The sequence below is a fragment of the Cnephaeus nilssonii genome (assembly GCF_951640355.1).
Source record: "Cnephaeus nilssonii genome assembly, chromosome: 12".
Lineage (NCBI taxonomy): Eukaryota > Metazoa > Chordata > Mammalia > Chiroptera > Vespertilionidae > Cnephaeus > Cnephaeus nilssonii.
Window position 1 is genome coordinate 37787848 of NC_137083.1, and position 26493 is coordinate 37814340.

The following is a 26493-nucleotide window of genomic DNA, read 5'->3' on the forward strand; positions in this document are numbered from 1 at the left end:
TATCAAAAATCTAGTTAGTCTTTATTGGAGAAGTCTGTGCAAAAAGAATTTTTTGTACCAACGTAATTCCATATAAGCTTATACATATAAAAGAATTATGCCCCCCCCAAAAAAAAATCCTAAAAGAAGTTTTAACCAATGGGGGTTTCTGGGATTTTGTGTTAGTTATTTAAGCATTGACCCTCTAGCATTACCAGCAATTTCTAAAAAGAAGCAAAAATCTTCCCACCCCCTTCTCTACTCAAGACTTTTAGATAAATGTCACTTTTTTCTGGTTTTAGCCTCTCTTGATAATTGACTTCTTGCCGTCCCCATTACTGGCATTTTTTTAAAACTGAAAGCAAAGGAAACTAGTCCCCGCTGAGTTACGGCATAAGCCATGCTATTTTATACTTCTACCTCCTCTGTCCTTTCCCCATGCATCTCATGAAAGAAGGAGCTTAATTTTCTCTGCAATCACAAGAGGAAGGGCTTGCATTTTCTTCGTTTGTGTGCTAACATTCTGAATCTTGGACTATTTACATCATTGTTAACCTTGAAGCCCTCACTGCTCTCCTCCTGCCATTCTTTCTCTCTGTGATTGCATCATTGCTTCAACCAGGTGTTTCTGATATGATAAACATTTTATAATGGCCTGCTCACCCATGAGACTACCTACAGTGACTATGCATTCCAGTCTGTTTAGAACAGTCCTGCCCTGTGTTGTCCTGGCATAATTATTAATAGCTTTCCTTTCACTCACCAGGTTGTTCTTATTTGAATGATAAATTATATGGCTTCCTTTTACTACATCATCTATTAAAGAAATAGACATATTACTGTCCAAGAAAAGCCTATATCTAAGTGTACAGACCATGAATAAAAATTTTAATACCTACTCTGATAAATAATTTCTTTCAAGTTACTTTATTTGGTGGGCTGAATTTTTGCCCATACATGTGTTACCCCTAATTTGAAGTAAAAGACTTATGTGATGACTTGTCTTAGTAGCCAAACTCCCAGCCAACTCCCACCACATGCAGAAAATTGTACATATGTACAAATACAGAGCATGGCAAACTACATAGAAGAAATAGGGATCAAGGCTTCATGCATTCAAGTACTATGTCATGGACTTCTCATTCTTATCACAGAGAATAAGTCAGATTCAACATCACAATCATCACAGGACCAAATGGGCATTAATTTTGTCTGTCTTCCTGACCCTAGGAAAAATTATACCTACATATAAGTGCAGATAAATGGCTATCATGACTCCTCTCTTTATTGCCAAGCAAATGAATAAAGAGCACTTCCCAAAGAAAATGACTTTGTAATCTTACAAAATAAAGTTTTGATCATGCCAGTGAAGGTGATTTAGGAATGAGGACCTTGTCCTGTTGCTTCAGTTTTCTTTAAGCCAGACTTATTCTCAAGGTTTGTCTCAGCTTCAGTTCATGAGGCCCTTTCTTGGGCATCCTCCTCCTCATTGTAGGCTCAGAAGCTGGAGCAGACAAACAGATGAAAGCAGAAGGAGGCAAAGGACAATCCCTATTCCCTGAAACTCTCCCCTCATGGATCTGCACCTTGGCATGAACCCAGCTTGAATTATGGCTGAAGTTTTCCAAACTTTTTTCTCTTCACATTGAACCTTAGTTATTATAAATAAACAATTTATGAAGTACAATGTGTCCATACTCCTTTGCAGTAAGACATCATTCAGATGTAAGATCATAAAAATGTCAGGGATCCATATGGTATAATGTGCCTTATAGCATGACCTCTTTGAAATAGAAATGCCTCTGGAATTTCTTCAGAAGGAGCTCACACAATCACTTTTTCTTTCCACAAATTAGGAAGCATTACCCCATAATAGGCTGTAAGGCTCACACCAAAGGTGGCAATCTAAAGTAACCACAGGCCATTAAAGAGCATAATGGAGGAGCAAACTGTATTTTAGTGTTATACTTGACATGAAATTATAAACTGTAGCCAATCAAAAATGGACAATTGTGTTTTTCACATCTATGGCTTTTATTCTGCTCTTTTGTTGTTCATTGTGGAATTCTTTCATTGTTCAGTATTATAATGCTCATATAATTCATGGCTAATCACAAATGGGTGGTTGAATTTCGAAACTATCAATTTTTCTGCAGCTCTTTCTTTGTTATTACTGAGCAAGGGTTGTAGTTTGCATTGTCTCCCATACTAACAGCAGAACCACCCGGAGAGAGGAGGCAGTATAAAAAGACTATCCACCACAGCACAGCACTAAGTGGAAACTGATGGGGACAACCACATGACACCAGGTAGAGGCACGTGATGCATAGTGCTCACAACCGGAGCTCCAAGTCCTGTGCAAGCACTTCTGCTTGAGCCTACCTGTCTCCAGTCTCCTTTGCTTTCGTAATTAAATACCTAATATGGTCACATTGGACATATCAGTAGGTTTGGAAAGATTTGGATAAATTTGTGGATGCTACAGCTGCAGGCAGCTAATAAGTAATTATAGAAGGCTACCTGACTTCCTAGAGAACATCCTCAGGTCTAAACACTGCTACATCAAGCCTACCTCATCTGCCCGGACATTGCTGGTGTCCAAAGGCCTTAAAGTACCACCCACAAATGTTCTCTGGAGTGCTATTGAAATATTAAAATAAGATGACCTGCAAATGATAAGACACTTTTACCAGTGACTTTAACATGAGGATCATAAATAAACTAGAAAAAATTAATAATATTATCATTTTAAAATGTCCTCAACTGTACTATGAAGGTTAATTTCATATACCTTTGTCCCATGGGAAAATCGTTATTGCTGTTTTTAATATAATTTATATTATGGTTTGATCTGTGTAATAAATTTGCCTTTCAGCTAGAGTTTCTAATATATCACATTATGTATCATTTTATAGTTATAATATATTGATAAAGAAGATCAGTAAATTCAGTTAAGCTGTCTTTGCCATTTTTAATATGTAGATTTTAATTTGGAAATCTAATTTCACAGGTAATATTTTCAGGGAGCTTTGCAAATAACTATGGTAATATTTATATTTCTAACAGGTTTCTTTTAATAAAGAAAGTTACTATGATATGAGTTAAGTAATAAATAGATAGTGAAATAAAAGTTAGGTTGGGGACACATTTTTCACATGTATTTTAAAGACTAGGTCCAATCCAGTAGCTTATAAATTTATTTCATTCATTGTTCAAACCTTAATGCTCCAGGAATCAGACAGAAGATAATGGGAGGGGGGAGTAATGTGTGAAGTAAACTCTAAAATCAGTCCTTGATTGAAAGTTATTTAGTATGTCAAAGCATCTTGTTGGTAGCACAAGTTGACGATGTAACTGAAAGAACTTTCATGAATAAATATGAGACCATCAGGGCTGAAGTAAACTGAGTGTAATTGCTGGATGACAAGTAGGTCCTAGTGAGATTATGATAATATAAAATGTCAGGTTTACAACTAATGGAAGTGTTTAGTGGTAGCAGTCTCCTGATACCGCTCTCTCTTTTTGATGAAAGTGCATTTCTCAATTTATAATCCTAAGCAGTCACACTAAACATGGAGGTTTAGAAAAAGATAACAATTCTGCTAGACAACTAATTTGCCTTTGCTGTGAAAACACAGATTGCCTGGCAGGTGTGATCATCCTGCCTGAGACTAGCTGTGCAGGGTCCAGCGGGGAACACGTCAAACACAGAAAGCCTCCAACCCTATCAGCACCCACAAGAGGCTTCTCTTTTCATTTTCATCGTTGAATAGTGTAGAACTCTATTTGAAACAAAGTTTAATTAGTAAGTAATCAGAATTTGGTCTTATTTTAATTTTTTAAATTTAATGACATAATATTAGTGCTTCATATATGTGTGTGTATATATTTCAGGGTGTGTTCTAGTATTTTATACTCATGTTCATGAATTTATATGTAGCATAGATACCATAATTCCCATGAGCGATCTCTATTGCTAAAATAAACCAATTTAACTCAATTACTGATACATAAGTTCAACTATCCAGAGTAAATATCAAAATATTTGGACCAGTATACATAAATCATCACAATCGTTGATTGAATTTTCCACGTTTAATTATAATACATAGTTGATGTCACAGTATCATAACATGATTTTAAAACACCTGTATTTATTGTGTATATTTTTGATTCTGGATTGACTTTACTTTCAAATAAGCATTCTTATAATGAGAATCAAAGGTTATTATTTGGAAATGGTTGTCTTTTTTCCATTCTGATCTAAAGGAATTCAGGTTTTTCTATTTTACATGCATGTAAAATAAATACTTTTATAGACATGTTCATATACATAAAACAGTAAATCTGTCCACTAATTTCCATAGATTTTAGAGAAAAAAAATAATCATTAAACATGAGCACAAACTGGGGTAAGATATAATATCAACAAAAAGAAAGTAAAGATGAATTTTAAAATGCCATAAATGAGTCTCAATTTTAATTCCCCATTTTCCCATCCAGAACAAGTGCCACCAAGGACCAGTTTTCGAATGGATTCCTCTGGCAAGTATCCTCCAGTTCTCACAGTCCTGTGAATGACGTCTTCCATTTTGTGTAACAAATCATTCTTCTGAGTAGTATCGCTTAATTAGTATGTAATCACTGTGCTAATTTTATCCACCTACAAAAGCATGTATTTAAGATAGAAAGTAAGTCTCATCAAGGTGAGCCTAAATGACTGTCAAGGGAAAAAAAAGAAAACATTCATATTTATTCATTTCTTTCATAAAATTCTTTAGTTAAGGACAAGATTAAAAAGCAGGTGACAGGGAAGGCCACCAGACTGACTAGATCCATGCCGTAGCTTCTAGCCACATGTGGCTATTGGGCAGTTGAAATGTGTCTACTCTGAGTTTGGATATGCTGTAAGATGTGGGTCAAGTCTACACCAGATTTCAAATACAGTACAAAAAATATATAGAAATGTATAATATCTCATTAATTATTTTATATTGATTAAGGCTTAAATAATATTTTGACTATATTAGGTTTAAAATATATTATTAAATTTTATTGTACCTGTTTTGTTTTGCTTTTTAAAATGTGGCTACTAGAAAATTTTTAATTACTTATGTTGACTGCATTTTATTTATATTGGACATCCCTGGTCTCAATACATATAAATAAGAAGCTAGAGTGTGTAAAGAGATTTGCAATTTAAACATTTTCAAAGGACTTAATAGAAATTTTGCTAACATAGAATGAAATTATTTTCACCTCAATTAAATATCTATATAAATTTAATTTTTTAACCATTCCAATTATAAAATGCTACATTTCAATAGTTTTTAAGTTAGACTAAAATATTATAATTTCAAGTATAAGAGCTGTTAGTAATAATTAATTTACTTAAAAGGAAAAAAATTTTGACCTAACCATTCTGAAAATACTTCACAATTTGGTTTGGGCTAAAATATTTAATGTTATTGTGGAAATGAAGGAAGAAAAGGAAGATTCAGATTTTTTTATTCCTAGGAAGTGCTTTGAACAGCTGATTAGAGCACTGGATTGAAAGCCAGAACACTGAAACAATTGCAGAAAAGAGCGTTTTATAATAATAGTACTATTTCAGGTCTGTAGGCTCACAGCACACATCTCTAGAGTGTTTCCATGATGACAGCTCATTACCCATCTCAGCATGTTCTAACACCCCCCTGGAGAATGTATGTGCTCGAGATCATTTCATTCTGTAAGTTTCCATGTCATTTTTTTGGATATGTAGAAAATATGGAAGATATTGCTTAGCATTTTGTCCTCAAATAATGTCCTCAAATATTTGCTTATCTTGGTCTGAAAATTTTTATAGCATGATTATTCTTATATGCTGATGGGAAAAGCCTTATAATTTTTAAGAATATCTTATGCCTAGAGGGAAAATGAGACCTAGTAATTACAGTTGCAAAATGAAATCAGGACTTAATTTGAGATTCTAAATCTCAGCTTGCTAGCCACAGCAGCACATTTCTTTAAAAATCTCAGCTTCTTAAAGTACTTTATTTAAAAACAAAAGAAGAAAGGGAAGTACCACCTAATAGTTTAGATTACCTTGATGTATGTGCAAAATACTATTTTTATATTTCAAAAGATACAAGTTGCTTAGAAGAGGAGAATTATAGTATAGTTGAGTATATGCAAGACAGCTTTTTAAGAAGATAACCAATCTAAATATTTTGTTAAATGTCCACACAAGTTATCAAAATATTTTGGAAAATTAGACTGCATCCAAAATAAACAAATCTCCTATAGTATTGCTCACATCTATAAAATGTCCTTTATCCAATTCTGTGTCATGATTTTTGACTCAGACATATTTATCATAATTATGAGGTATTTTATTAACTTTAGCTGCATAAGATGCTTAGGGACGGAGGCAAAATTGGTAATAGGAATTCCTAAATAATGTAATTTTGAAGCTAAGTGATAACTTCATAGTAGAATAATGCTCTGGTTTATGGGGTCTGCTAGATTGGTATCTTAAAACAATTAAATTCAAGAAACATTTATTTGGCAACTTCTATAGGCTATATACAATAGAATACTATAGATAGACAAGGATAATTTCGTCATCACTAAGAATGTTAGTGAGAAACAATGAATTCATAGCCATGATCTTTGAATGGAGAGCTCTACCCAAAGACAAGAGAGCCAGGGCATGGAATATCACAGAAACCAAGGGTTTAAGTCATTTCCAGAACGAGACCTTTCCTAGTTTAGGAATTTTTAAAAAATTGGGATGGAAGCATGTGAGATCTTGCTTCCTGGCATGTCATCAGTTTGACTCGAATAAACTCATATAAAAATTTTAAAAAGAAATCAGAGGTCATAAAGGGTATATCAAATGAGGCAAGAGAATGAGGAAAGAGAAAATGGCCATTCAATTTGGTCATTAGGATGTCATCAATGGCCTTAAAGAGAGCAGTTCAGTAATGCCAAAAGAGCAGAAACCAGACTGGCAAGTGTAAGTCAGAGGTGAGAGAGTGAAGATGAGGGAGTGAACAACCCATTAAGGACTACTCTTCTCAGAGAGAAATGGGTAGGTAAGTAGGGGGTGTTTAGGATGGGGAAATGTGAGTTTATTTGAAGGATGCGGGAGAGAGCTATATAGAGTAGGAGATGGCTTCTATTACAGCGGAAACGTATCTCACCACATTCACATTACCAAAGGTATAAAGAGAAAAAGTAAAGGGAAGGGATTCTTTTAAGAAAAAATGTGTTAGCTACTTATCTGGTAATGTTATACTTGAGCAATAGAAACTGTTTAATTCCTATTTAACTCATTCTGCATTTGGAGTGCATTGGAAACCCAGCAGCCAGAGACAACTTAATAACCACCTATGATTCCTGATTCCATCCTCGTACTTTCTTCCCTAAACCTCTTTACAAAGAAATGCCAAAAAATTAATGCTCTTTCCAGGAGGAAAAATTGAATGAATTCAGTCTCTGTGCCAAACTGATAATAAGCTCGTGGTACTTATGCTTTAATTAAAACACGAAAGGGGATTCAAGTACCAAAATTTAATTGACATGTTTACAGCAGCATCCCATGTGCCAAATTAATCCATAAAAAAATGCTGTTCTTTGCATTTTGAAGCTTGAATCATTCATAAAATTAATCAGTTGTGTTTAGTCACCCATCCTTTTCCCTAAAATTGTGCAAAAGCCCTATCTTTCAAAATCTAGACCAAGGTATAATATAATATTGATACCTTCCTGGAGTCTTAATGGGAAATAAGAATCAGCTTTGAAATTCTACTTTTCTTTATTATGAGGAAATTGTCCTGATACCTGGATGTGGCCACCATTTGCTACTTTTAAATGTGTTTGCTTTTTCAATATTAGTGGGAGCCCAGGATAAATCAGGACTTGTACATTCCATTCCTATAGTTTTCCAGGGTGGTCATGTATCTTAGATGAGTATCTTACGCTGCTTTATTTCATAATGCCTGAGGACCCTGGCCCTGACTTCTAAGGCAGAACAACACTGGCCATGCCTGGCCATTGAACACCAATGTCCAAAGAGTATTCTGTCTCTCCTTAGTCCATTTCTTCACAACCTCTGCCTCATCTTGAGAGTATCCCTGACAGTTCTGTAAAAAGAGCTGAGGAAAAAGGTAAAAAAAAAAGATCATGGAAAGAGAATAAATAAGCAAGTAGAAGAGGGAAAAAATGATGTTGGTGGGGGCATGGTTGAGTGACATCCAAAGGGACTGAGGTCCCACTAGGTGCCCGCCAGACCCCTTCATCTAACAACCTTCTAGGCGCATGGTTTTCAGTTCAACCAAGGGGAGGTGTGGTGGTTGTTAAATTCTGTCCCCATGGAGTGAAGAGTTGGCCCCTGGATTTCTCTGCGTTAAGTTCTTACATTAACAGAAGAGATGAAGCATGATAAAGTCATTTTAAACATGACATCAGGCCAGAAGAGCAACTAAAGGGAAATATCAAAAACATCACAAACTTTCAAGAGAGCTAACAAAGCAAGAAGGAAAAAGAGTAATGTCTCCCAGCTTTGTGCATGTAATTGTAGTTATTTTCTAAAGCCAGACTCAAATTGGGGGTAGAGGAATAAACCAAAGAAAAATTATCTTTCTAAAAGTTCTTATTTTCCCTAAGAAAAGAAAAATACTCCTGCTTTCAGGCACACTCTATCATTTAAACTTTTTTTTTTTCCAGTTGACTATTTCTCTAAAGTTTCCGTGCCCTGCAGGCTCTGAGTCTGTGTCCAAAATTAACAAAGAAAGAGAAAATAAAGCACTTCTGCTGGCACGCTTTTCTAATGGGTCTCTTTTGTCCTCTCTCTGCTTGCTCATGTACCGTGAGCCGGCCCTCTTCTGCTTGGAAAACTAGAGGGTGGAGATGACATGATGGATGCATATCACCCTATGTTTGAAATCAAAGTGATCAGAGCAACAATCAGAAGATGCTAATGTCACCAAAATGTGCACACAAAAATTGGAGGAGGAGGAGGAGGATGGATGCCCACTCACATCTGTTCTTCAGAGTTAAATAAAATTAACTACCTAATATGTACATTTTTTTTACTAAAAAAAAAAAAAAAGTCATTCATTTAGGAAAACCTTTCCAGTTGCCCCAGGAATTACAGCATTCTCTAACACAAGACAATTCCCTTGCATTGCTGGGATTGCCATAATTTCAGCATTTGCTTGGGGAAAGTTTTATTTAGTAAATAAAACGAATCACACAATAAACTCCTCTTACACTCTTACAGTTCCTCATGCTCTGTGGATTGGTGCTGAAGCTATTAGAGCAGGGGTCCTCAAACTTTTTAAACAGGGGGCTAGTTCACTGTCCCTCAGACCATTGGAGGGCTGGACTATAGTTTAAAAAAAACTATGAACAAATTCCTATGCACACTGCACATATCTTATTTTGAAGTAAAAAAAACAAAACGGCAAAAACACCCGCATGTGGCCCTCGGGCTGCAGTTTGAGGACACCTGTTATTAGAGGAACAATTTCCCACTTACCATACTCACCAGCGATGCAAAAATGAGAATATTTATGATAATAGATTGAATGTTCTGGTTAAATACATTCTAGCTCTACTATTTTAAGTGCCAAAAATATGTCATGCTCTCTTTGAATTTTTTATGTATACATGGTCTAGAGTCCTCTAAGCTAAAGAGTAACTGAAAGAAGAGATTGCTGGGAGCAATCATATCACAACCAACTTTTAGAGGTTTGAACAGTGATTTGACATAATCTGTCATCTTCCTATCTCCTCTGGCCTTTCTTCCCCCCTTGGGAGAAGTGCAGGTCCCTGCTGCGATTGTGCAGGGCTGCTCCACCTGCCTCCAGAGTCCCAAAAGCTTAGCACACACCGCCATGTGTGACTTCCTATGTGGTATTATAGATCCCAGGATAAACTGAGTTCAAAAGTCAATTATGAATTGTAGAGTGTAGGACAAAGTTTTGTGGGGGTTTTTTTACCTTTTATCACCCAGCTCTAATTAACTATTGAATAGGGATTGAATTCTCTTAAGTTATCTTATCTTTAAAATATGAATGATTATACAATTCATAAGGGATGACTCATGGATGTGGAGATCCAATTGGTTAGTCTTCTTTGAGTTTTTTCTTAGTCGTTGAGTCTGTCTCTCAACTATGACTACTGAGTAGTCCAGACATAGCTTCCTATCCCATAAGGATTCTCTGAAATCTCACCCCAATTTCCAAAACCATCCTGTTTAAGCAAGGAGAATTTAACTTAATATTTGCTTCTATCAGTTCTAATACCTCCTATAAACTATTAAGGCTCAGAGGTCACTAAATACTTCTTAAGCAAAGGATGGCATGAAGTATTCCCCAAAGTTGCTACTCATCCATTGGTGTCCTAACAGTGACCATGAAAGTATGTATGTACAACTCAGTCATGAGACTTTTCCCCTGAGGAAGGTTCAAAGGTCCAGGGGATGGGGAAAAGTATAAATTATATTTAAATAGTCAAAAGATTTCTTGTAGTTTTAGTTTATTTATTCTAGGGTTGAAAAAAAAAAAGACATTCGAGAGAGTTTCCAAGCTTATTTTTCAGTATAATTCTATTCTTTCAGCTAACTGCAAAAAAGTATCCTCTTGTAGTTTACTTTGAAAACACTAGTGAAGTCAATGGTGAATCTACTCATGGCTTCCACATTTCAAAATATTTGGAGGTTAAGAGTCCACTTAGAAGTAGGTGAATTTCTACCCCTAAATTTTAAAACACCTAAAGGAGTTAATCAGAAAATAAAAAACTTTAGTCAAACCTCAATACAGAAAAGTTTAAATTCTATATTTTCTAATTGCTTCAATTTTAAAAGAAATTACTTTTGCTAGGCATTATTTTATAACCCATTCTCTGCTCCCCTCCCCCCCCCCCACACACACACACTAAACTGAATGCATCAAGTTATAAACAAATATTAGTAAATTATTAGGTAAACTTTATTAGGTAGTTCCAAGATATTGCCATTTGTTCTCTCATATTTCTAAAATAACCATTCTAGTCAGAGTAAACATGCTCAAAGTGGCAGCCAATCTTCTTAAGGATAATCTGAATGCTCTCAGAAAAATAAATTATACAGGCATCATTTTTTTTCAAATTTGTATGCTCTTTCTGCCTTGGCTGGTCACTGATAATTCAGACTGACTAATTTTGGAATACTTACTTTTTGGTACAATACTTTTTTTATTCTCTATGCTCTCCATTAACTCTAACAGCACTCTCATTAATCATATCCACAAAATTACTTTATCATTGGTATGTTCAGTCCGTCAGGGAGTGGGGAGGAGGCAGGATTCAGTACTCATGGGATCTCCTTTATGCCAGGTCCAGATTATAAAGAGATGGATGTTCACCTTCGTAGGATGGAGTCTGGATTTGGCTTCAGAATTCTCGGAGGAGATGAACCTGGTCAGCCTGTAAGTTGAATCTTCTTTATTTTCACACTTCGGGCTATCTTGTGTGTGTGTGTGTGTGTGTGTGCATCAGAGGAACTATCATTGTGAATGACATCTGAAAGGAAATGTTTTAGGACACACATAAAAAAATGAGGTTTTGGGGACGTTTTTTGATATTTAAGTTCTCAGAATATGCAAGTATTTCCGTGCCTACATACCATCAATGCACATTATATTAAGAAAGGGACATTACTCTTTCTTAGAATCGTTTAAATTTTTCTTGAATATTTCAATTATTTAATTGTTTTGGACCAACCACTGGTCTTTCTGGGCAGCAGCTCACAAGTAAACACACATGCAATATGACAGAAGATACATGTGAAGAGATGACCTGGAACAACAGAATTATGTGTGTTTTTAATCAAAACCACAGGGGAGAGAAGACACCGTGATAAACAGAAGCAAGAGCAAGCTCAATGCTGCAGAATTTCAACTCGATTTGAATTAAGAGATTACCATGAGAAGATGTTCACAAAGCCAGCTTCAGTTGGCACAATATTGGGAATTTGGGGAGTCTCTGGAGAAATTATTCTTCCCTATAACTCATCTTTTTTATTAAACTTACTAGAGGCCCGATGCATGAAGATTCATGCAAGAATGGGCCTTCCTTCCCCTGGCTGCTGGCACTGCCTTCGCTCCTGCCAGAGCCGCCTTTTCGCTCTGGCCTGGAGCCGCCTTTCTGCCTTCCCACGCTGCCCAGAGGCCCAGAGCGGCTGGGGTGGTGCAGAACACCCCACCCCTGGCCGCTTGGCGCCTGCATATGCAAATTAACCCGCCATCTTTGTTGGGTTAATTTGCATACTCCTGATTGGCTGGTGGGCATCGGGAAGGTACGGTAAATTTGCATCTTACTCTTTTATTAGTGTAGATTGGGGTAATATTGGTTAATAACATATAAGTTTCAGGCATACAATTTGATAACACACCATCTGTATATTGCACGGTGTGCTCACTACACAAAATCTAGTCTCCTTCAATCCTTACCCCTCTGGTAAGCACCATGCTGTCCTAGAACTCATCTTAGTCTATATATAGAATTGAAAATAGTATCCAGTTCCTTCATATAATAAATATTTAAACTCTTGGCCTCTCCAGGAGACTTCTGACTTAGTTTCTGATTGCTCTCTAACATGTTCATAGGCTTTCCATTTAGTTTAATTAGTGGGATTTTAAATTCCTTTAAAGCGGGACTTCATCTTTTCTTTTTTTATCATCCTTTAGTGCCCCATAAATGAAAAATGTGACATTACCCAATTAGCCAAACTCCAGGTTAAGATCTCAGTTCTCTAAACTGCAAAGTTGAGGGAAGAATCTCTACAATAATGCCTCAGTTCAGACACCAGCTGCAAATTTGGGGGTCCCCACAGCCTTCTCCAGATTCAATAATTCACTAGAACAACTCACAGAACTCAGGGAAGTGCTATACTTAGGATTACACTTTTATTATAGTGAATGAGAACAAATTAGAATCATCCAAAAGAACAGGAACATAGGACCAAGTCTGGAGGGTTCTAAATGTGAAGCTTCCATCTTCCTCAGGGACGTGTTACCATCCCAGCATTGATCCACTCAGGATTGCCAACCTGGAATGCTCACCCAAGTTTTTGGGTCCAGAGTTTGGGTTTTTATTATGTGAGCATGATTGATGGAATCATCGCCCAGGTGGTTGAGCTCAACCTTCTAGAATGTCAGGCTGCTATCACGTGGCTCAAAGACCCAACCCTCTAATTACATGGCTGGTTGTTCTGGTATCATCAGCTCCTAAGACTCTTGGTATGGCTGGCTCCACCCTGAGTCATCTCCTTAACATAACCTGTATCAGGTGCCCACCATGAGCCTCCTCATTAGCCTAAACTCTCAGGTATGGCCCAAGGGGCTCACCATGCAAACTAAGATACTTCTGGTCCAAGGGTATAGAGGTACTTTTCAGGAAAGGCCAGACCTCTCTTTGGACTGAGGCCAAATTCTTTGTTACACAGCCATATGTTGAACATGAAAGTACCAAATGAAGGAAACAAAACGAAACTATGTCCAAACTAAAACCAAGGTGATTTTTATAACATTTTGTGGGATACTGTGTGGTACTTGAGTCTTTTGTCAAGCATTTAAGGTTAAATCCATATGGAATCCATTGTACTTAAAGCAACATAATGCCTCAGACTTAACAACTTAAGGGATCACCACCAGAAAGATGAGGTCCCTGTTTGTTCGAGGACACACAGACTGGCACACTTTCTCCCCTTACCAATCTGTGAGCTCCTTGTAGGCAGGATTGTTTTTGATGGTGTTTGTGTCTCCCAAGTCTAGCATAAAGCCTGGCACAACAAGTAATTATTAAGTGGAATTTAAGAGAGTCCTCTTAGTCAAACCGAAACTGTCACCTGAGCTTGTCAGAATAAATATGATCTGGAGTATCCATATTTTGAGGCTTCTAATCCAGCAGGCTATGTAGAATTAAAATGGCCTAATCCTTGGAAGTAGGGATATGTCCTGGTGACCCTACAGCATGCTTTGTTTAGCTCTGCCAGTGCTTTAAAAGTGCTATGCATCAACTAATCTCACACATTTAAAAATTCAAATTTCCAGCTTCTCTTGAAAAATACATCTGGCAACATTGAGCTTGCCTTTCTCCATGACAACTGGCTGGAGCTAAACAGTGGACCATTTTAGACTAAGCATGGCCACAGTTCCAAAAACTCCCAATGCCTATGTTCCTCATTTTGTTTATTATCTCTGAAATTCCCTTCTCAGAAGATTAGATAGAAAAAAATTTTTTTGAAAGGTGAATACTTTGCACCAAAGGACTCTTCAACCAGGGCCAGATTATGGTTTTTTGTTTTGTTTTGTTTTAATATATTTTATTGCTTTTTTTACAGAGAGGAAGGGAGAGGGATAGAGAGTCAGAAACATCGATGAGAGAGAAACATCGATCAACTGCCTCCTGCACACTCCCTACTGGGTATGTGCCCGCAACCAAGGTACATGTCCTTGACCGGAATCGAATCTGGGACCCTTGAGTCCGCAGGCCGATGCTCTATCCACTGAGCCAAACCGGTTAGGGCCAGATTATGGTTTTAATTAGCCCTAGCACTGAAATATTATTGGGTTCCTTCTCTTCCATATAAAATACAAATGAAAGATTAAGTTGTCAAATAAATGTAAGGGAAAAACAAGAAAGTTTCCATTCTCCCTATGATGCTTACTTCAATACAGTGTTTTAAATACACAATTCTTACGTTGCTGGACTCCCCATAGCTTCATGGTCTGCTTTGGGGATAAACTAGCACCACATTCAAGAAATACTGTCTTCACTGGCCTCCCCGTCCCCACAAGTAGTGGGGCTTACATGGCAGTCACAGGACAGGCATAGCCTCAGCTAGCTCAGGAAGGGAGAGTTCTGGCTGCACTTTGCCCAGCACAGATTCCATAGAATTGATACCCAAATGGAGCACATATTGCTCAAAATGAAGCTCAGGGGTATGACTGCAGCCATGGTCACCACCCAGCCTTAGGACACCTTTTTACCTTTAGCGGGCAGGCGTCTAGTATTTATGATAAGCCTCCTCAGATTACATGGATTTGCTGGTTATCCTCATTGTATTTATTTAGGTTTATTCTGGCTTATTCCTTCATTCAAATGATTTAAGACACACTCAGGCTGCAAGCTACAATTCTGACAGTCCAGCCATAAAGCAGAAGCCTAAATCTCCCTCAAGCCAGCAAAGCCCAAAAATAATGTCTTGAAGACCAGAGTATTGCACCTCAGAAAGACCATATGAGGAAGAGCGAGTCTCCAGTAAAGGTCTCTCATGAGCCCTTCCTTCCTGCCTTCCTCCATTGTAAGTCCAAAGATAATAGCACACAAAATGTGCTAGCCTCATTTAATTGCTGGCAGGCTACAAAGGGAGAGGCACGGGAGGTGACTTCGTCCCCAACCACAGGAGGTCTCATAAATTACCTCAAATGGGTTTCGGCCTCCATATATACGAAATGGTATTGACATCTCAGGGTGCACATTAAACACGACAACACAGCTTATGGCAAATAATGAACAGCAGGACTCCAGCTCAGACAAAGCATAGGGGCATTTTTCCTGCAAGAGGAAATACTTTTCACAGTTAAATAACAATAGAAATAGAAAGAAATGAAAAAGTGCCAGAAAGGAACAAAACGGAGTTTCCAACTGTGAAAAGAGATGGAAAGGCATCAAGATGGAGAGACTTGAGAAACACTGCAGTGGAGAAAGGCCTGTGTGGAGGAGAACTGTTAAAGAAAGAGCGAGGTAATGACAGGCATACTCCTTGGTACAGGAGTCGGGGCACACTTGGGTGGGCGGGGGGGGGGGGGGGCAAGTTGTCCTGGGCTATGATTGTTGCAGATCAGATTCGCTGAAATTGGACTAGCATGAGGTAGTGCAGGAAAAAATTAAAAGGCCTGCAAAGGTGGCTTTCATTTTGTTTCTTTGTTATTTGTTTGTCTTTGTTTTCTTTTTTTGTGTTCCTTTTTGCCCCTGACTTACAGGGATATCAGACACTTGAATGTGAATTGCTATTATTTCATATCAAACATTCTGCTTTGTTCCGTGTCCTCACAACCTGTAAAGCAAATTGGAGTTGTAGAGTTGTTTATAATTCTTTTGTTTTTTAGAGAAGGCAATTGGAAAGATAAGGCCATGGGTGAGTTGTTCTTTCAATAAGTGTGTGTAATGGCAGAAGGCGGTGGGGTGGGGAAGGAGATCTTTCTTGGTCTGTTTTGCCATAAAGCTCTTCCTTCAGACCCGAAGCAATAGAGGCAGGGTAAAGAACTCCTCCAGGAACACTGAGAAAGCTAATGAGTGGGACTAAGGGTCTGCAGAGGCTGAAGAATCCGGTGAGGCCAGAAGGAGTGAGGCCAGTGTTGGCTGGGAAGGCTTGGTCAGCAAGCCCAGAAGGAAAATGTAGCCTGATGGGTCAGGGAGCCCAGACCGTGCACTCAAGGGGGCATCCCTCAGCAGACCTGGAAAGTGACCAGTGTGACCGGGCAGGGAGTTGAGGCGAGGCACCAGAGGGAGAGTTCTTCAGCGGACTTGGAACATGACCATGAGACCACAGAGCCTCTGACCATTGGACCAAGTGGGAATAATCAGAATGTTTCTACTCAAAGTGTGATAACAGACCAGAAGCACCCAGGATCCCCTGGGAGCTTATTAAACATGCAGAATCTCAGGTTCCACCCCAGGCCTGCAGAATCAGACTCTCAAGGGGAGGTCCAAAAGTCTGTTTTAACAAACTCAATGGGAGATTCACATACACCCCAAACTTTGAGAACTACTGACAAGGGATCAGATACCCTGAGGTGTGTTTTCAAGAGCTTAAATGAACATGGTATATACATTGGGAGGCCAATATGAATTACAATGCAAAAAGGAATCATAGATTACCTAGTCCCTGCAGTTACCTGCAGTTACAGTGGCAGACAGGAAAGAAACTAAACATATTCAAAATAAAGCATATTGAAAATAAAGAAAAAGAGTTGTGGATTTTCCCCTGAATAGAGAGACACGTAGAACTGGCTCTGTGTCCACAGTGAAATAAAATGCATGAAGGTGCAAAGGGCCAAAGGCTAAGAACAAAGCCACCTGACAGCCAGAAGTGACAGAGCACGCATGTGGCCAGCTTGTTCCCAACAAAGGTGGAGGTTCCTGGCGGAATGAGTGAATGTAACTAGTACATATGTCACAGGACAAGCAGCTCTGATGCCTTCTCCAGTTCACCATGCTCAGCTCGATTAAAGTTTGTTTAATGGCGCTGGCAAACTCTTTTTGAAACAAGATAGAGGATAGATTATATAATGTAATTATATAGTAACTAGAGGCTTGGTGCACGGATTCATGCCCTGGTGGGGTCCAGCCAGCCCACCCAGATGGGGGCCAATCAGGGGTGGGGCCAGCCGGGTCGAGGGGCCATGGTCATTCCAGTCGCTTCGGTCATTCTGCCGTTTGGTCGCTGGGCTTTTATTATATAGGATATATATGCATAGAATAATTATACAATATTATATATTGAAGTATTATATTGAATACATACAGTTTATTTAGATATTCAATTGAAGTATTAATTGAACATAGTTTATTTAGAAGTAAATATGTCATAATTGATCCAACAAACTAAAGGTAGAAGATTCAAGTTTCACGTTTTTTGAAAATGTGACTGGTGAATTTCAGTCTTTGCTCAAATGTCCGCTTCTCACTGAGGCCTGCTCTAATCAACTCCAGCACCACCTCAGCCATGTGGCTGACACTCTTCCACCACCCGACCTTGCTCTCTTTTTCCATAATACATGCCTGCTAAATATAACATAGACACACATTTGTATTTATTATTGTCCTACCACTAGAATGGAAGCTCTGTAGGGCAGTACTTTTGTGTATTGTTCACTGCTGGATTCCTGGCACCTAAAAGTGTCCTTGGGCTCAATGAAGATTTGCTGGATTAATGAATTAATTAGAGAGGAGAGTACCTTATACCATAGCAATACAGCAGAAAAGCAGCTTGACTGGGATTTTCCTGGTAAAAGATGATGTGAAACTAATAGCACAGAAGATAACTTCAAGGGTATCTGTATATCTTTGCTGTTTTCCTTTAGCAACAAAGGAATAGGAATTTTCCGATGTGAAATTTATTTTTACAACCTTTTAGAGGGCCCAGTTGCAGCTGTGGCTCCCTCTGTTGTAACCTGTTTCCTGGTTCGCTTTGATCAGTTAGAATTAAAACTATAGCTTAAAGTTGATAATTACGCAGCCAGGAAGTTCACAGGCCATGCATGTATTTTCTACCTATAAACCCTCCCACTGCGGCATACAGGAAATCTGGAGGTGAAGCATTTTCTTTGGGTAACCCAGGTAAGGGCAGCTTTTCACGGGGCAGTGGAGAAATAAACATTCATTTTAACTGGTTTTGCACAAAGCACTTAGCAAATCTTTGAAAAGTTGCTTAGTGGGTTGAGACTTTTGAAGAATAGATTGGAACACCTTCAAAAAGAAACTCATAAATTCAGGATGGCATGACAATAAGGGAAAGTGGAGAATGTCAGAAGCATGCCCGCCACTGGACTATAGCAAGTGGACACAAAACCACCCTGCACAGCCAATCTAAGGTAGGCATGCGAGGCCTTTCCTGTGAGATCAATAATGAACCACTCATCAGAGCACTACTATTCAACATAGAAGTAAATCTACTCCTCACTTCACCCTCCAGGAATACATGAAAAGGAGCGGCAGGGATGGGGAATTTTCATTCTTCTGTGGACCGAAGCAAAAAGAAAACTCTTCAGATCATAATTTTGCATATACCTGAGAAGTCCTGGGCATTGAGCTCTGGTTGCCATGTTGACAGGCCACACTGAGCAGTGGGACCAAGTAGAAGGAATGGATGTGCGGCCGGCCTGAGGCCATGAAGCCTGCAGGTCACAGTGCAGCAACTCTGTCCATTAGCTGGAATCCACAGATCTGGGATTTGAAAGAAATTCTCGCACATGAAAGAAAGCAATCTGTGAGCAAGGGACCATTTAATAAAGATTTAAAATGAAACCTAGAATACAGGCCCTGTAACATTACCAGGCTAATGCCTTTAGATGCTGTGTGGCTAAGCCACTTGGCAAAAGAAAAAGGGCGTCTTTTGTTCATGAGTTAGAAAAATTGTTTATAGGTTAAACAACAAAATTAAAATTCTAAGTACTATTATCTTTCCTCTGCGAAAGATAAAAGCCTTACTAATGGGCACTAAGTTGAATGTTTCTAATGGGAAGTGGGAAACCTCATTTTATGCCTTTCATCGCCATCTCTGGTTCAGGGAATTACACTAAAATGCACATTTCCCAGATGTATTTCCTTGTTTCCTGGCATGGTAGCCACCTAAGCAGCAGAGTTTTTTAGGGGACAGGCAGGACTAGAACGTCCTTTGTGCCGAGGACGGTGCTTGAAGGAAGCATTAAAGGAAGGAAGAGAAATCTGAAGAAGATTTTACTGAGATTTTTTTTAAACACATTTTTTAAATACATTTTTATTGATTTCAGAGAGGAAGGAAGAGGGAGAGAGAGAGATAGAAACATCCATGATGAGAGAGAATCATAGATTGGCTGTCTCCTGCAAGTCCCCCACTAGGGATCTAGCCCACAACCTGGGTATGTGCCCTTGACCGGAATGGAACCTAGGACCTTTCAGTTCGCAGGCCGACGCTCTATCCGCTGAGCCAAGCCGGCTAGGGCAAGATTTATTTTAAGTAAGTCAACTAGCCAGGAAAAGCCAACTATGAGTTTTGCTTCATTTTATTTACCTTCCGCTTTTCAAAGTCAAACAAATAAACAAACAAACAAAACATACTTTGAACCTTTATCAGAGTTTTTTTCATATATATATTTTTTATTTCAGAGAGAAAGGGAGAGGGAGATAGAAGCATCAATGATGAGAATCATTGATCTGCTGCCTCCTGCATGCCCTCTACTGGGGATCGAGCCTGCAACCCATGCATGTGCCCTGACCGGGGAATAGAACCAGGACCTCCTGGTTCATAGGTTGACACTCAACCACTGAGCCACGCCGGCTGGGCTTTATCAGAGTTTAATAACGTACAGCAGCTAGTTTCCCCTGGCATTTTGGGAACACTCACTAGGTGCCATGAACCAAGTTAAATGTTTCACATGCATTATTTCATTCAATTCCCCCCATTTTGCAGGTGAAGAAACTGAAGCTCACAGGGTTAAGAAGCCTTGCCCAAGGCTACACAAATAAAAATTGGAGCCAGGAGTCAATCCCCAACTTGTCTCAATTCAAAGCTTAGGCATAGTGGCACCAGATTACTTGGGGTTAGAATTTTCTTAAGGATTATAACTTATGAGCCAGGTAGCAAGTGTTCCCCAAACTTTACGGCCAATGGCAGCAGCGAGTCAAAACTTACGTTTCTCTAGAAGGAGGTAGCAGCCTGGAAGAGTTGGAAGGGCGCCCCTTAAGCCTCTCATTTTTTAAGTACATGCTCAGGTTTGGAGCAAGGGATAAAATGTGGAAATAAAGTCTTCCACCAAGTTTTTACATACTTATATGTATATAAAAAGTTTGAAACATACATGCCCTATTCTTCTCACTGCTTCTTTAGATTTTGATTGGAGCCGTCATTGCCATGGGCTCAGCCGACAGAGATGGCCGCCTACACCCTGGAGATGAGCTCGTCTATGTTGATGGGATTCCAGTGGCTGGCAAGACCCACCGCTATGTCATCGACCTCATGCACCACGCAGCCCGGAACGGGCAGGTCAACCTCACTGTGAGAAGAAAGGTGCTATGTGGAGGTATGTAACTCAAGGCAGTAGCAAGAGTTGGAGGTGAGGTGGTGAGATGTTTTTGTGAGACATGCTAAAGATGTTTGAAACAAAATTTTAAATTTATTTTTATATTATACTAGAGGCCCAGTGCACAAATTTGTGCACGGTTGGAGTATAGCTGGCCTGACTCCAATTGGACCTGTCTGGAGGAGGAGATGGCGGGAGGTTGGCCGGCTCAGGGGAGGGGCCACGGGCGATTGGCTGGTGGGCCCCGCCCCCAATTGGGGTAAGAGGGCTGATTGAGGGCAGGGTCGGCTGACCTCGCCCCCAAATGGGGCCGATAGTGGGTGGAGCTGGCTGGGGGGAGGGGCTTCAGGAGGTTGGCTGGCTGGGGGGAAGGGCCATGGGGGGATTGGCTGCTGGGCCACCCTCGTTTGGGGTGGGGATGGCTGGGGGGAGGGGACAAGGGAGGTTGTCTGGCCGGTCCCACCCCCTGATCAGGCCAGTTTGCTAGCCGAAGTGGGCGTCATAGCGACTGGTTGTTCTGGTAGTTATGGTGTTCCGGTCACTGTCTTTTTATATATATAGATGAGAGGAAAAAACAACCTTGATATTCTAAATGTAACTGATTTTGAAAGTGCAGATTTTCACCACCCCAAGCAGTCTTTGAGGCCTACATTTTCAATGAAGTCATTAAAATTTCCTAGCAAAGCCTGGAGCTAATTTAAGATGTGTATGCTCTTTGCTCTTCGGTAAAGCTAGTTATAAAAACATTAAAGTGGTGAAAAATATGGCTTTTGAAAATGTTCCTCATTGTGTTTACAAACCAAGAACCACAGCATTTTGATAATATAATAAGGCAACAAGGATGGAAAATTAGCTTCCATTGTAGAGCCTGATAAAAAGTAACAATAAAATTATTACCCTGATTTACAGAAATATAGCTGTATGTCACTTTGAGGAAACACAATTCATGTAACTCCAAACTTATGAAACAGATAAATTAGAAGTAATTATTCCCATTACATCCATTTTCCCAACTTCAGAAAAGAATCCACCAAAGATATTTTCAAAAGTCAGTCCTCAGAGTCATAATGTGATTCCATTTCTCTCTTCACCACCTCAGCTCCACAAAAGATATTTATATTTTAAGGAATATGTCTGTTACAAGTATCACGCTATTTCTTATAACCGGAGCATGCAATAGCATCGGGAATATAGTCCCACACCACCTGCGCTTGGCCCCGGAGATCACAGGAGCAGAGCTCCAATATTATCTTGTCACCCCCTGCCACCGTGACCTGCTGGCTTTCTGCTCAGCCCCCTGACTGTTCCTTGTACAGAATGATGAATGCTAGAATTAGGGGGGCCCTTAGCAACAGCAGCTCCCTCATGTTACAGATGAGAAGACGGAGACCAGAGGCACAGCCGCCTGCCCAGTAGTCCACAGAGTCAGCGATGATGCAGACTCACCTCCCGGCCAGGACTTATTTTTTATACCACTTTCAGTCCCCTCTTCACTCTATCACCATCTCCACCCGCAGTGAATGCAAAGACGTTAAACCAACCTTGAGCAAATGTCACTTCCAAACATAAGGAGAAGGAGTCTTTCATAGGTGTTATTATTATAACATATTTGAATTTTAAAAGGGCCACTGGCTCATCACAGGCTGTGCATGATTCAAGAGGCTAAAGTTTATTAGTCAAACAAAAAATCCTTTTCTATTCGTGTCTTCTAGAAACTAGACTTTGAGGAAGGGCCATCATTTAAAAGGGCAAGTCAGAAGAACTGTCAGCCCTCACCAGTAGAGACTGCTATATATCTCATACAGCGATTTTGCTAAGAAGTGTCATTCTTCTGCAGAAATTCCTGCCATACCACTTGACCCAAAGAAGTAAAACACTTTGAATTATCCTCATTCTTGGGCAAGATGCCAGAAGGAAGACAGTGTTTTCTTGATTATTACTTAACTGTCTCTCTCTACCCACAGTGTGATTTTCAATAAAAAGTTTGCTGTGCTATATGTTCTGTAGCCCAAAGATAAATTAAAAAGATACCTGGTTTACAAGGAAATACATTGCAAAGTGCGAAACCAGTGCACCAACATAATTTCATGCTCCTCTTGCCACCAGCTGATTATTGCAAATTAAATTTTGCTCTAATCAACCCAAGCTATTGGAGTGTATGCCAAATGCTGCAAAAACGTATTCTTGCAATTTGTGGATCATGTGACTTCCGTCACGATGCTCTTTGCTGCAGTTCTTACCAATTTTACTCATTTAGGCTTTGAAGTGCATTTCGAGTGCATTTAATTTTTGAAGTTCTGCTGCAGACTGCTCATTCTCACCAGGAGAGTTTCCAAGTTAATTCAGCCCACTCTTCCTTGAAAGCTTCATCAGTATTGAAAATGATTAAGTTCAGCAAAGGATACTTTGATAGTAAAGTAAGTGCCTAGAAATAGATTTCTTTTTAAAAGACATAGGAAGACAGCATTTCCTCATAGTGGCCTTTCTTTAACAGTGAGAAGGGACGACTACAAGTGACAGTGGAGATGCCTTTTCAAGGGTTGTTGTTATCATTATTATTTCGCTTTCCTAAGCAAAGGCAGTGCGAGGTACAAGCCTGGCATATGATGAGATGATTGAGAGCTGGAGGGAAGTAAGCAATCAGCTGTGAAGAGACAGAAGATGAGCAAGAAGAGGGGCAGCGTTGCCACCTTTTTGCACAAAGGAGCAACATTATAGAGAAGAAGCTGGGAAGAAGGGAGGTCATACAGATCATGCCCTTCAGCCGTGTGCTTGCTGTGGCTTATGCAACTGCCTTGCCCACCTCAGAAGACATTGGGCACAAAACACATCCATTATGAAAGATACAGATGGTGAGTTACACTGGGCAAAAATTAAAATAACACAAAAACCTGCTCCAAATATTGAAATATAAAAAGGCATACTAAGATACAGAAAAGAGTGCAAATATAAAGGCAATATTTTCAATTGGGCAATGGCAAGCTAGCACCTCAAAAATGAGAAAATGTGGAGTAAAGGAAGGAAATATGCGGCAATGTATCCAGTTTTCTTTACCGGATAATTTTAGCACAGATCTTGCTCCTTAAAACGGGTTTTGAGAGATGTCTTACTTATGCCATCAGATCTGATACTTAGTTGTTTTTTCCCAAGGATAGTAGAAGAGTGCCTTTAATTATTTCACTGAAAGTATAAATATTTATATGTTCAGTAGCTCAGTTTGAGATGTTTACCCTAATGACACGTTATTTTGAATCCACACTATTTGTCTGAGAGAAGGGTGTCCCTGAGGAATTTCCTAAAGTGTAAATCTAGAACTGATGTGAACGTTTTATGACTTAATCAAAACATATTAGAGTCCGCCTTAACGCTACCAGTATCTTTTCTCCAACATCTACGGGACCGTCCAGTTCCTGTCCTAATGCCGAGAAAGGGAAGGCTTTCCTGACAGCGGGGTGGGAAGTTTAGCCAGTGTTTAGGGAGCCGGTGGATTCCCTGGTCATAGTTACTACACTTTTTGTCAATTCAAAATACATTTTCTTATTCTTTGTCTACCAGCCTGTCACCCATTTAAGTAAGTTGTCTGCCTTGGTGAGTGTAAACCAGGAGCGCACCAACACAAGTGCTTGCAGGTAGGCCAGCTCCTAACAGCACAGCCACAGCCTAGGCTGCCCTGCTCCATCAGGCCCCTGAAGGTGCACATGCATGTGGACACTCCAGCCCCCATGTCCACACTCTGTCCACATACAAACCCCACTGCCTTGTCCATGCTCCAACACAAGACACGTGCATCTGCGGTGCTGTCATCTTCTGGGGGACAGTCCTAAAAAAAAGGCCCAGTATACCCCGGAAGCAGGCAAGGTCTGTTTGGTGTCCTGGAGTCCTGGCACCCAGTGTGTGATCTAGAAGAGAAACAAAGCCTCCCGTTGAACGAGTCCCTTGGGCCCTGCATACCCCTCACTCTATGGGTTCAGGAATTTGCAAGAGACATTGGGGAAGAGTTGGGACTGTGATGACTTGCAAACTGTATACCCCAGCTCTAGTAATCACTACCAAGTATTTCAAGAGAAACTGGAAATCCAGATTTCTGTAAAATCTGCCTATTTTACAACATTGACAGTTAATTCTAACAACTATAGGCCTGGAATAAATGGGTCTGCTGGCCAGGAGCTGACTGTTCTAGTCAAAACATCTCACCCATCCGAAACCGGTTTGGCTCAGTGGATAGAGTGTCGGCATGCGGACTCAAGAGTTCCAGGTTCGATTCCAGTCAAGGGCATGTACCTTGGTTGCGGGCACATCCCCAGTGGGGGGTGTGCAAGAGGCAGCTGATCGATGTTTCTCTCTCATCGATGTTTCTAACTCTCTATCCCTCTCTCTTCCTCTCTGTAAAAAATCAATAAAATATATATTTTTTTAAAAAAACATCTCACCTGGACAGCCTTCCCAAATGGAGGCCTTCTCCCAGTCAGCCAATGATGATCTCCAGTATAACTGGTTGGGACAAAACAGAAGCTTAATCTAAAAATTGATTATCTGACTTACGTAGATACTAAGTGACTGAATTCTGTACATTCATTTGTGTGTGAGACAAAAAGATGAGTCAGGAAGTTAGAGAATTAAAAACATGCACATGGCACTTAGTCACTCTGTGACATTTTACTACATTATTCTAAAACCATGATGTCCATGCCCTACACCAGGAAGGGTTGTTGGAGAGAAGAGTGTCATGTGGACATAGAGCCAGCTGAGTAGAAAAAATGATGTCGAGTCAACTCCATTCCTCAAAATCAGTCATTGGAAGTCTTCACACCCTGGCTTTAAATGTCTTCATGTTGTTAAAGATAAAGAACTTGGTTCTAGACGTTGACAGGGAAAGCCAACAGCAATAGAAAAGTGTCCTGTTAATGTAATTACCCAGGGGCCACTCACCACTCACGTTGACTTAGTCCAGGATTTCCTTTCTCTCCCAAGAACCTGAGGCATAGCCACTCCCAGCCATTTATTGCAAAGACAGATAATTTTTCTTTGTTGCTGTTTTACTGACAACCAAGCTCTCAACCCCCTAAAATATGACAGCCAGAAAATGAGATCTCTCTTGTCACTGCCTATGACATTTAGTTACTGATTTGGTCCAATAACTCGGGGAGATTTTCAATTTAATGTTGCAGCATAATAATTGTTTGTTTTTCTTCTTCCTGACTATCTCTAATCACTTTATTTCCAGCGCGTAGAAGGACTGATAAAGGACATGTGCTTCACCAAGACAATAACTGCGTGACTTTGGGTGATGTTTTCTAGCAGAGAGGGTACATTTTATAGGCAGTTTTAATTTGATAGAAAGGAGGGAAAGGCTTTGACATTGACATTTTGTTCTTTTATGACTTTAATACATTTCTTACAGATGTAAAGCAACCATTTGTTTCCTCCTATTAAAGCCTGATTAATTAAATCTTACCCCAAAATCAAATTTATCAAATGATAATAAACAGCAGCCTAGATTTTATTCAGTAATTACAAACAAGAAGTAAATCTTTTTCATAAGGCCATTTTTAATCTGGGTATATGAATGAATGCAGCTTCTTTTCCTTCAGGTATCTGTGTAACAGAACCTTTCTTATAGTCTATTCTTTCTCCCTAATTTTTCCATTTCAGAATGGAATTGCAGCTTATAAAGTTAAGAGCTTTCATTGAAGCTTTT

The 26493-nt window shown here is 39.5% G+C and overlaps 1 protein-coding gene across 2 annotated transcripts in view; it reads left to right on the top strand.

Annotated features, from left to right (window-relative positions):
• MAGI2 (membrane associated guanylate kinase, WW and PDZ domain containing 2) overlaps positions 1–26493 on the top strand; it is a gene marked incomplete at both ends in the record, with an annotated part of 1165889 nt that overhangs the window by 1004441 nt on the left and 134955 nt on the right. For both annotated transcript variants that reach the window (XM_079785522.1, XM_079785523.1), the window contains 3 exons: positions 4483–4524; positions 11344–11435; positions 20603–20795. In XM_079785522.1, coding sequence (XP_079641648.1) covers positions 4483–4524; positions 11344–11435; positions 20603–20795 — 327 coding nt within the window. The remainder of the gene's footprint in view (positions 1–4482; positions 4525–11343; positions 11436–20602; positions 20796–26493) is intronic.